Raw genomic sequence first — 12,913 nt, 5'->3', positions numbered from 1 at the left:
ACCATTTCAGTTAAAGTCAATTATCAGAACATGATGACCCTTCTTATTTTAGTTGCCTGTTTATTTAGCATAGTTTAGGGTGTGGGGGATTTGGGGATAGGAGTAGGTTTTGGCAAGTTATTAATACAAGCCCCTTTATTTAAGATCTGACAGCAGTTGTTTGGCAGTATTGTCATGATTTCTTGAAATCAAGTCTGACGGTTACTGTTCTACATTCTTAGCTTTTGGCTCAAGAGGTTCTCAGATTTGCTACTAAAATTTTTATCTTCCTGCCAGTAAGCCCTGAACTAAGAATCTTCTTGAAAGATTGTGAGATGTACTGCACCACATAGCAACTCTATGAATCCCATAAAGTAATCAGAACTTTTTAAGAAAGAGTCTTAAAATTTATTTTTGTTTCTATTTTACAGGCCCTTTACTAGTGTGTAGAAATAATCTGACACAGGGTTCTTCTGATGAGTCCCCAAACAAAAACTACTCATCAATTGCCATCCGCTGTTATGTGTCAACCGACCTAAAATCTCACAATAAGCGGGTTCATTTGTGTAGTGTTATTTATTCAGCCTTTTGTGCTATTGTGGGGTTTTTCTCCTTGCTTAATTCAAGTAGGTTGAAGCAGTCTTAGACAAGGGCAAGTCAGGCCATCTCATATCAGTTCAGTGGTTTTTCTGTATTCTTGTTTCTTTACATACTTTTTCACCTTTCACAGCTGCTGGTCTCCAGCATAACTTTTTTTTTCTTCCCCCCTTCCCATCCCTCGCTAAGACTTGTAGCTCAGTGATGCAGCAAGACCACTTGACTGTTCTTCATTAGGCAGATGACATAGGATCAGCATCTCTTGTTTTTTAGGATAGTATTGGACATTTCTGGCTGCAATTCAGGGAGGAAAGAATTCCTGATATTCTGGTACTATTGTGTTGATGGCTGAGCCAACTTTCATGGGGGCAAAAAGAGACACTCCCCTGTTGTGTCTCTGCTATTTCAGCTGTGCCAGCTGGAATGGCTTGAGATCTGGGTCTTTCTCTTCAAACAGTAGTACTGATAGCTGGGAAGAAGCATAGGAACCTTTGGTTCTAGTTCTTATTGTTTGTTGAAGGCATGGAGAGGCTTAGTATTCCATGTTCTCAGCTCAGTTACATATAACATTTTAATCATCTTACTATATGAAAATACACAGCAGCCTTTGTCCAGAATCTCACTACATACCACAGTTTTATTTCATCTTTCTCACCCCAAGTGCCTGATACACCTATTTAAAATAACAGTTGGTGTCCATCACTTTATTTTTTATGTTCTCTTATGTCCAGATTTATTTCAGGGACAGACTATAAGCCGATTTTATTGATAACCCTTTTCATTGTGATACATACTGATCACTTTTTTCGCAGCACGCTGCTCTATATTAAAGCCATCTTGTCAAGTATCCATCTTTAATGTCTAAAAGCACTTGTGTAACTCCTGTGTTACCTTCTGATGTCTAGGTGATGCTTTATAATACACGTTAGGACCCTCAGCAATTCGTGACCAGTTTGAGCCTCCACTGATCACTTCTAATTGCAGTCATGGAGTAGCTCAGCATCAGAAAGAGTTGAAGGCAACTCTGACTCCTGTTGAGAGTTATATGTGGGAATAGGTACTGGCTTAGCAGTTTGTGTCAGGAGGCAACCAACTGTCTTCTCCAGAAGAATGGCTTGTGAAACCCAGAATTCTGTTTCAGAAGCCAACACTAAAATATATGTCTTTCTCCCTTGGCCAATAGATAATGTCTGAATTAGTGAGACGTATTTATCTAGCCTGCTCCCTGAGGCTTTCTTGCATGCCCTCCCTGATCACTCTGCTTTTACACCCCCAAACAAGGCTCAGGAGGAGGCTGAAAAAGTGTGGATTGCTTCTACCCATTATCATTCTTGGACCTTTTTGTCTTACAACTATATGCATACCATGCATTCATTAGTTACATGCCAAGAGTAAATTCATTGCCCCTGGAAAGTGCTGGACTATTGTGTGTATGTTTATTTCTGGGTTTTCTTTCTTCTTTAAAAAAGCCAGGGAAGTTAGAACACTTCATTGTTAGAGATATGATTTTAAAGAGAACGATGGCTGCTTCCCCTTTAAGAGTCAATCAGTGGGTGCTGATTGTGTTTCCGCACTTTTCTATCTGTGGAAAGATCAGCTCATACCCAAGTGAACCCCATGTTGTCGTACAGAAAACAATGCTGCAACACACAAAATGTAATATGTAATATACTCAACATGTCAGGGGAGTTTTCAGAATCTTTCACAAAGATGTTTAATTTATTCTGCCAGGAGGGGAAAAAAAAATCTCTTTGCAATATCATTGGACTATGATCATCTCATTTGGACAGTCTGAGCCTGTTATACCAAAGAACGTTCAAGTTCTGAAGAACAAAATGCAATGGAAATTACAGCCAAACACAGCTTTGGTCTGTTCTGTACTATTATCCGAACTAGGGCAATATATCCATTTCATGTTGGATAATGGTTATTTGTAAAAAAGTTCAAATTTTCAGTATCAACATTGTTCTGCGTATGCACCTGTGGCCAGGAGGTGCAGGGATCCACATCCAATATCATTATACTGATTCCCTTGTGCACAATACACGCTTGTCTGGCATTTTCAGATTACCTTCATTATTGTGTTTCCAAGTCTGTTTTCATGCTGCTGATTGTTCTTTTGCAAGTCTTCTGTGTTCAACAGGATTTCTTTGGATTTGAACAGCTGTTCAGTGGAACTAGAGCTAGAGTGACAAATTAGAAACTCATGGGCAGAACTGATTCCATTTCTCATGCCAATTGAGAGAGACAGTAGTAGCACTGTGATATACATTTCCCTTCCTATCACTGAGTGGAAATCATGATTACTGAAGGCTGATAAAGATTTTAGATTAAATTATTTACATTGTATACAGTAGCAGTGTGCTTATGAATGACTTAGTCATAGTACACTGTCTTCTATAACTGCTTGAGTTAGAAGACTTAAGAGATGAGATTCTTTTCTCTGGGAATACACTCACTGAAACACCACTCAGATGTTTTTGTGGTTTTGCATTCCATGCTTTGAGAATAAACAAGGTTTTGCTATACCCTTTAAAGCGTAGAGCAGGATGCAACTTGGAAAGGCTGGATAGAAAGTAAGATATATTCTCTGTACTACATGATATAAAATACATTTAAACATGGCAGTCAAGACAGCAGTGAACAGACTTTTAGGCAAAAACCATATCTTTCTCAAACTTGCACAATCTGACTGGATAGGTCAATGGAAAACAACCAGGGAAGGAGAATGGATATGTTAATTTTTACAAAGCAGGACCTGTGAGGGGAAAAAGAAGGATGGTATTGACTAGCCTGAAGTAACAAAGTCTTTGGCAGAATCAGAAAAGGAAGCTAAACCTGCTTTAATTTCCGGAATGATTGTGGTATAGCATCTCCATTCCCCTTTTAATTCTGAAAGCAGGTTCAAACCATAGTCAAATGGCAACTCAGACCAGTCCTTTCAATTTTTGAAGTCAGCATCAGAGCATTAGATGATACCCCCACCAGCAAAACTTAAAAATAATCTCCTGGCCTTTGTCTGCCTTCTGGTTTGGGGGAAATGGGGGTGCTACCTTTTCTCTGAGAAGCAGTGGTATGAAGGCCAAAGAGATACCTTTTTTTTCTCTCTTTGCTCCCATCCTCAAAAAAAATTGCCTTGCATGAAGGTAATCCAGTGTTTTGTGGCTAAACTGATAATATCTGCTTTTCCTTGGTTAGAGGTCCCAAGGTAACCATGCTGACATTGGGGAATGCAAACTGGAAATCTGTTGAACAAGTAACTCATCCAAGGTCTTGTGTAGCACCTTACCAGTGTTTAGTGAAGCACATCACAGGCTGCAGAACAGGAGCAGCAGAATTAGTAGTGAAAAGAAAAAGTAGACATGGTACACGTGGAGGTCATTTAGGGGCTTTACCTGCTGGCGTAAAGAGTGAAACACACGCATGCTGAACAGCATTCCTTTGTGGATCTACAAGTGTGGTTTTCTGGCTCATCCTGATTCAGAGCTGTTATCTTTTCCCTGCTTTAACGTCCCTTTATCTCCTTACCTGCTGATGCAGAACCTGAATTGGAGGAACTTCCTTTCATCCTCTCTGGGGAAATTCTCATCAAGTGATCTTTTCAGCCTACATAAAGCCTCTAAAACCAGGCTTTATTCCTTGGTGTTTTCAAGCTTCCTGAACATGGTACTGTGAGACAAAGGGCTCTGAATTTACGTCTGCCTCTAGTCTGTCCACTTTTGCTTTACTTACACACTTGAGCCCTGTGTGCCTTTTTGGGGCTCTCTGGAGCATTGTTTACAGGGCCAGTGACAAAGAGCTTGAGAACATGGAACCAGTTTAACAACCAAAAGTGCTGCCTTGGGACTATATCGTCCCCTGGAAGGGATAAAGCTCCACGTACTAGGTTGCCTTCATTTCTTCCTGGTGACCCTGTTGGTTTGCGTATGGAAAGACAATTTGTTTTGTTTGGGTTACAATTCTCTCTAATTGTATTCTGTGGTATTTGTGGTGGATTTTATTTCACATTCAATCAGAATGCTGTAATAAAAAGCCACCTTGAAAATAAAAAGAAATAAAACCAATTTGTTTGTTGGAGCTTGAGTAGGGGCATACTTATGAATGAATTAATGAACAGACCTCAGGGAATAATTGTATTAAATTGATGGAAAGCTTGGTGAAGCAGGACTATTCTGTGTCATCTCTAGTGAGTATCAGTATTTGCCTTTCCCAGTCTACTTCTTGGAAGAGGGACAAAGCTTCAAGCTGCCTTTAGGCTTTGCTTAAATCAAAGACAACAGTAAAGGCGTAAGAAATTATGTAAACTACTGTCAAGGTGGTGGATATGAATCTTTCTGAGGATAGACATAAGAAGTTATCATTATCGTACACTGTTACTTTTAACTTTTATCCTTAAACTCCATTTTTGCTTTGTTTCAGTATGGAAGAGAAGACAGCGATTGGGCAGTGCTGGTGTCATGAAGGTGGAAGAGTTCAGACCCTCCAGGCAGAACAGACATGAATAATGACAACTTCTGTAGCTGCCTGTGCGTAGCATAGTTTCTGTATCAGTTTGCTCCCCAGGATGATTGTTTCCACAATCGGGCAAATGTGAACACAATCATTTTGATTTCTACTGTAATCCTGTTACTAGAAGCCTGGTTTCTTGGTCGAGGTTCTAAATGTTAGCAATAGAACTTTCCTAAGAGTTTTCTTAGTGCCTCCTTGTGTCTTATGTACAGTCTAAAAACCTGTAAAATGTTCTTCAACTGCTCTTCAGTTTGTTTTGCTTTAACTGCCATCACCAGCAGAGCACATTGTCATATAACAAAGATGTTGCCTGTTGGTTGGCCACAGGGTTCTACTGACGTTATTCTGCCTTTTTCTCTGTGTTTGGGAAGCAATTAAGTTTAGCCATACGTTCTTTCCTTTCATAATTTGCTTGCGGGGGGGGATTCCTGATCTTGCATAGCGGTCTAGATCCCTTCATGCATACTCTGTCAAATAACAGCTCTGTCCTTCAGGCCAAAATTCTCTGAGTTGATCTAGCCTGCAATATGCTCTTGGTTGGCCTATTGCCTTTCCCTCCATGGGGATATGCAGCAACAGCTTGGGCAGTGAATACCTCTCTAAGACTTGAATACGTCCTTCCATTTATGAATTACTGGGCTGGGACAGGCCCTGCTGAGGCAAGAATCACTCTTCACCTGGCTGAGCACAGAGCTGGGCGCTGCGGATAGTGTTGCCTTCCAGGTGAATGTCTAGAAAATAAGATTAGACAAGTGTGGCTGTGACAGTTGAACTGCTCTTCTGAGCAACCAAAGCTTTGGATTGAGGAATTTCTTTCAACAGCCAGTCATATAATTTAGACCAGCAAAATGTTTTTCTTGTTCCCTTCCTGACTTACTGCGAAATGTATCCAGCCTCCATTGACACGTGTACTTTAATATGGCCTTCCTATTAAGGAGCAAGTTATGTTGTCGGCAGAAAATGCCTAGGACAAGAAGGGATTTCATTCAGACCCTGGTTTTATTCTGATCAGTCACATACTGCTTCATATACTGTTGCCCTCTCACATGCAGTCTTGATCCTATTTGGATGCAATATAGAACAAGTAGCCCATAGTTAGGGAAGCAAGTTCTGCAAATGTTCACTAACAGTTATACTGTAATATTTATTAGCTTTCTCTTTTTGCACACAGCTTTGTCGAACAGCTTTAAGATATATTTTGCCAAAAAAGATCACCGTATTCTGTATCAATGTTCCAAAGTGCTACTTCAGTGTAAAAATGGTGGAACTTTGACACTAATGGAGTCCTATAAGAAGGAAAACTGAAACATTAATTGCCATAGTTTGCAGTAGGGATGCACCAGTATTAAGGGAAATACTTAGCACTTTATTTTTGTTAATATCCAACAGTATCTCTCACATGCTTTCTAAGTCCTTTGTATTTACTGCCATTTGTTAACATACTTTAAAAAGGCAAAATATAATTTCTAATAGACCATCCATGCCTTATACAACTGCGAAAAAATAGCCTTATGGCTTTCCTGTTGCTGTTAGTCAGATTTTAAAGACAACCCCTATTTAGCCATCACTTTCTTTTGCTTCCTCAAATCATTACTTTTACTATCTTTCACTGCACTCCAGTCTGTTGTTTTAATGAAGAACAGTTGAAGGTTCTCTCTGACAATGTAACCATTGTTAAAATTTGTTTGATAGTTTTCTCTTTAGAATACAGCTACAAGCACAAAATGTTGTTTGACTTATAGTAGCAATAGTATTGTGTTTCTGCTTTTCTGACTGTTTGAATCTGTATTGTGTGCTGGTCTTCATCTTATAAGCTGCTGGTAGTCTTTAATTAGAGGAGTGGAAAAACTGACATGGGGAAAATGTCAAGATGCAGTGTGAGATAGAGAGTTTTATCCAATGAGACAAGTATCATAACTAAAGAATGCCTTTAACTGGAGTGTGGCATGGAGCTCTCTAAAGATGATGTAGTGGCAACTGCATGTGACTTCCTGTTACTGAACTGTCTGATCTATCCCCTTATGTTCCTCTTAGATGTAGCAGCAAAAGGGAAAGTGGAAATGTCTAACTTCAGATGCAGGGCAAAGTGGTTGTATGATACCTTAACATGTCAAGATGTTGATAGAGTTGACAGGTATCATGTATCAAAAATCCCCATGAAGGCACCAGTATGCCAGCAGTAATCTATTCACTAGTCAGAATGAAAAAGGACCAGCGAGAAGAGTTATTTTACTGTGTCGTAAACCTAGAAGTTGCATAAAACCCTTCTTAAAGTGGGTGTACATAATTTAATGTGAGGAAAACAGGCGGTTCCATTTATTGTGGTTTGCACTGTTTCCTGTACTGACCAGAGAGACACCTTTCCTTTTACTGCACATTTTGCGCTGATGGAGACTTCAAAGTTATGAGAGTTGAAACTGAAATGATCCATAGAAATGCATAGACTTTTCTAGAAGAGAAGAATGAAAACATGTAGTGTGCATGTGTTAGCTGTTGTCTTTAACATCTTGGTTAATTGCTTTATTCTGACAATGTCAGCTCAAAGTTGTGCTTGTTTCCAAATGGGATCCAGGTGAATAGGTTCTAGATCTTAAACTTTAAAACGTGTAAGTAATGGAGCTGACAGGTCACTAGAATACAGGAAATTATTCTGATGTTGCATGCTGCCCTACCCTGCATTCTGCTGCTGCTTTTTTATCCTGTTAACCAAAGGAAAGAAATCATATGTGTAAATAATAGTATTTAGTATTGCATTCTCCCTATTTTTGCCTGTAAAATTTAGGAGAGAACTGTGGTATTTCCTGGGCTAATACTAGATGATAAAAGAACATCTGCACGTCTTTTCTCCATGTGCCCTATTTGTTTAATTGCAGCAGATTTACATAGAAAGAGTTTGGTACATCATAACTAGGCAATTATCCATTCTTCATCACTTAGTTATGGTTCTCCTAATTGATCATTTAAGACATAAGATAGTCTAACATTAGGAGAAATTGAGACTGTTCAAAAAAGATCAACAAATTAATATTGTTGTATGATATTTGCATAATTGGCTGCAATTATTTAATGTTTAATTGGGTTGATCAAATGAGATTCAGTCTTTCACATGCTTATGTTTTACAAACACTGGTACTTTAGAATGATAATAATGAGCTCTAATTTTTGTATGTTCTTTCTTCTCCCCTTCATTCTTTTGATTATTATTTTCAGTATTGAGCATGTCCTTAATTTTCAGTTTGGTGAGCATGATTCATGCATAAGAAAGAAGTCCTTCAAATGAGAGAACTTTTACTGAAACTGGCATTTCATACAAGCCGTTCTGATGCCAAGAGTTATGGCTTCAGCAACCAGCATTACATAACTAGATTCTTAACTGCAGTGAGGGCAAATTTGCTGAGAATTTACAGTGACAGACTCTGGTGAGAATGTTAATAAAGGTTCCTGCTTAGGGTAGATAATCTGTTCAGTCTGTAGCAGTGCAAAGCAAACAGTTTTTCTGGCGTATAGAAGACTGATGAGACAAAAGCAAGATAGTGAGAGGTCTTTCTACCCAGCCGTCATTTATGCCTGTTCAGCTGTCTCAAGCCAAAAAAGCAGTTGTCCTCCACTCGTCTTCCTTGATACGTTTTTGTTTAGGGTTTACCTAATTCAAGAGGGACGTATCATCAATTCTCTCCTGTATACTTATTTTATACTTACTTGTCCTCAGGCGTAAAGAATAGTAATTTGGAAATAAGTACTATTTGAAAGAGTCATTCGGAGTGCAAGTTATTTGAAATGTCTATCTAATACATGGTCTTCCAAGGAGGTAGACATAAAACCAGCTGGGACTGATCTCATAGCCACCTGATTAGGGGAGGAGCCCTCTTGAATTCAATGACCTCTACAGAACAATCTGCATAATCTCAGCAGATTGCTTAGTGTGAACTATCTGTTGATAGTGCCTTGCTATGAAATAGAATACAGACATGGTAGCACAGCCTGCCAGACTATGGCACACTGGCTCTCTCTGTATGAAGATTCACCCTACTGGTGCTAAATTTGGATGTTGTAGTGTCAGGGTCGTATATGGAGAGGTGGGCAGGTGTAAATGATGGCTGAGCCTGCCCCGAGGTGGACTGTTCCTTGCTTGCTTTCACTTCCACACAGACTTGCAACACCTTTTCCCTGGCCTTCTATTATGATGCCATTCAGCCTGACATCTAAAAGTGATCATTTAAGTGGTTATTACATTTTGCATTCTTTTAGCAGTAGTGAAGGTTAAAAAGAAAAAAAAAAAAAAAGTGTTTTGTTCATTTTGCAGATGTTCAGGAATGAGAATTGCATTTTACCACCTGCATGTGTAGTGGCTGAACAGACTGCCACTGACTTTGTGGCCCTGGACAAGTTATCTAACCCCTTTGTCAGTGCAGAGTACTGGTACTACCACTTACATCACTTTTAACTCTCATCCAAACCTTTACGTAAAAAGTTATTTTACTACACGTGAAATAAACTATCCAGAAAGCTTTTTAAACAGCAGAGAAAGATGTCATGTAAAGTCCAGTATTTCCAGGATCACCTTAGCATAGAAGTATCTTGCTTATGCAGGAGAAACATGTCGTTTGAATGAGAAATATATCTAAGGTTTGCTGTATGGACACATAAACAAGCAAAACATGTAGTTTAGAATATAAAGTAGTATACAGAAAGATCTTGAAAAGAGAATTCACCTCCACCTCTCAAAAAGTGCTACCTTATTTGAAAGTGATGCTTGAAGGAAGCATTGTACCTCTTCGTGCAGAGTCATTAGATTACCACTGTTCTAGAGGTACGCTTTGTCATGTAGCACTGAGACAAACCTTTTATCCAGCTTGACTACAAATTTTCTGAACTGCAATATTTAGCAATTGGGAAGTGTCAAAGAGCTGTGTTTTACTGTATTTTGTCACTACCCTTAATATTTGGAAAAATAATTCATAGGTCCTAAATCATTTAAGCTCAGAAATATCTTAATAAGTATTTGTATTTTTAGTCATAATAGCAAAAGAGAGTACTGGTATTGAGTTGGTGAAAAATACTGTTGTTGCAATCCTTCTGTCCATGCCTTGCTTTAAGCATGATGGTTGTTAGTGGGAATTCCAGGATATTTTCTCTGACTATGCAGAATCTGACTGCCCTTTATAGCACAGCTGGCAAATATATCCCTAACTCCATAAAAAGCCTAACTTATCCATTACTTTAACAGTCAAGTACATTAGGGCTTAGCAGGTGTGGAAGAATACGGAATTAGAATAGTCAAGCCTTAGATTTGGAACAAAGGTTTGGAATTAGTAGCTCAGATAGAAATAAATCTCATCGACTGCACTAGCAAGGTTAAGCACACCCAAATTTACTAAAAGTAATGCTATTTAAATTCACTAGTAATAACAGCATGACTAGATCCTCGTCCTTCTCTCTGAACATTAATTTATACTGTTTGTTTATCTTAAAAGTTAATTAATCGTGTCTTATTTTTACCATGATCCTGAATTCTCATGCCATGGTTTAAAAAAAGAATGTTAAATTTTGTGTTCATGGGAAGACCTTAAGGAGGATTTAAGACCTTAACATAGAATTTCAAAGTCTTTAACGTACTTGCTGGATAAAGTAGCAAAATAGAAGACAGCTTTGTGGAAGTAATTAACTACAGTATTCCAAGTGGTTTTCCAACACTGATGATTTTTGGTTTTTACCAAAGAGGTGTGTAGGCAATAGCAGATAAAATAAGTGTAGTGCTTTTTTTTTTCCTAAGCAAGAGTTGGGAGAGTTTCCAAGAGCTGGTTCTCTTAATAATGCCAGCTCTTTATAGAACTTGATTCTGTCAGGCTTTGAGCAGTTATTTAAATGTGAGATGGAGGAGCTCCGAAGTTATCTCAGGTGGTACAATCCTGCAGGAATAGATCTTCGTTCAATTTATGATCAAAGTGATCAAGATATGAACATGGAACCTTTTAAATTTTGCACCTTTTATAAAAATTTTGCTTTTCATTTTAGAATTCTTATACAGTGTCACTGAACTATTATCGTAAACTGTCATGTCTCTGTAGGTTATGAAGAGAAAGCAAACATTCTGATTCTTTATGTAACCACCCTATTTCTATATGGCAAATCCCCTCTTCATTATGATTTGGTCACCACTAGAATTGTGACCTCTTCAGGCAAAATACCAGGGTTTTTTTTTTCTCTACCCTTATAGCACACTCTGGAGTTTTCAGTAGGTACTAAGTGCTTGCAGCAAATACCAGAGAAAAAAAGTGAAAAGTCTTCTGTCTCCAGAACAGACGTGTTAAGGAATGAAAGTAAAATTACCCATCAAGTCAGTCAAGACAGGACCTCAGAACATCGTTACCATTCTCATTCTGTCCAAAACAGAGACTAACAGATCATCTAACAGTGAGAAGCTATTTTCTACAGTGGCCTATTCTATTCCCATAATTTACGTTCATTTTCTAATGGCCCAGTAGTTGACTAGAACTTCAAGTAGGAGACAGAGGGTTCATAAACTCTATTCCATAGTCAAGGATGTTGACAAAGAGTGAATCTTTTCACGCCATCTCCTGGGGAGATGGCTTGGACTCTAGCTTGCCCACTGTAGTAGAGAGTGACAGAATTTAAAAGGTTACTTGCCGTGATGGAGACAAGTCAGAGTTTTATATGAGGCTATTTGCAAACAATTTCTGTTGAAGCAGTAAATTTGGAAAGATAGATGCCCCGATCTACCTTGCCTTCAAGGCATTTAGAAGGGTGCAGTAGTAGCTATTGGAACTGTAGCATATAAGCAGCGGGAAATTAGCAGCTTAAAGAGGGAGAAGTAAACACCTCTGAAGGGTCTCTTGTTTTCTCAAATGTTAAAGTTAACTAGGTATTTTACAAGGATCTGAGCATATTAAAGCAGTAAAGGACAGATGTGTGAAAAAATACTGGATAAACTAAAGGAAAGTCTACCTCATTCTTCTCTAAAGGTTTTGTAGAAGCACAGTTTAAGTGCATCTAATGGCATTGTTACGTACAGACCATCTGGCATGCAAGAAACACTTTATATTTGTATGTCTGCAAATCCTGTAATAACTGTATTTTGCTGGCAGTAGAAACAGTCAATACTCGTTGCAGTTTTCCTCATCAGATCTGTTATGCAATGTTTCTGTCTTCAATAAAGGAATTTAATGGGCACCTGTTTGTGGCATGTTATGGAATCATCATTGTTGAGTACAGCTAACTAAAGTGTAACTATCCCTTAGATAGGACCTGTTGTGAAATACACTCTTGAAACTTGGATTAAAGGAAAAAAAAATACAGAATGAAATGCGGCATTTAAGAATGACAGAGCAAGATGCAAGTGGTTGACTCTATAGTCAAAATGCAAAGCCCCTATCCTGCCTTCTGGCTTGCGCTGAAGTCTAAGGCTATGACACTCAGAGGGAAGAACGAGGCCTTACCAACGGCAAACATGCAACTACCCTGCCAAGGCTGGAGACTCAGCCACTTTTTTCACTTAAAGTGTTGGATGAATCAAGCAGCAAAACTACCTACCTGCTAACCACGTTGTCATGAAACAGCTTTTAACGTGCCAGGACTATGTATTAGTAGCAGTGATTGGATACAGGCCCCATTCTAAGGGTTTTGGGTAATGAACTCAAGGGAGAGACCCGAAAACAGTTTTATGCTTCCAGCTTTTCACGGGGCGGTTTTGAACAGTCATTACTCCGAAGCATGACAACCAATGGGAAGCCCTTTGAAGATGGAAAGCGCTGAAAAGTGAGTGTCATTAAAATCTTGACATTTGCCATGTGTAGTAGCTATATTTACC

General features: G+C 38.7%; 1 protein-coding gene across 2 annotated transcripts in view; it reads left to right on the top strand.

Moving 5' to 3' along the window:
- Positions 1 to 12,269, top strand: part of BCAT1 (branched chain amino acid transaminase 1) — a 65,181-nt gene extending 52,912 nt beyond the window's left edge. For both annotated transcript variants that reach the window (XM_065634532.1, XM_065634522.1), the window contains exon 11: positions 4,996 to 12,269. In XM_065634532.1, the coding sequence (XP_065490604.1) occupies positions 4,996 to 5,037 (42 nt within the window). In that variant the 3' untranslated portion in view covers positions 5,038 to 12,269. The remainder of the gene's footprint in view (positions 1 to 4,995) is intronic.
- The last annotated feature ends 644 nt before the right edge of the window (positions 12,270 to 12,913 follow it).

Source organism: Caloenas nicobarica, chromosome 1 (genome assembly GCF_036013445.1).
Source record: "Caloenas nicobarica isolate bCalNic1 chromosome 1, bCalNic1.hap1, whole genome shotgun sequence".
Lineage (NCBI taxonomy): Eukaryota > Metazoa > Chordata > Aves > Columbiformes > Columbidae > Caloenas > Caloenas nicobarica.
This window is presented reverse-complemented; position numbering and strand designations above follow the sequence as displayed.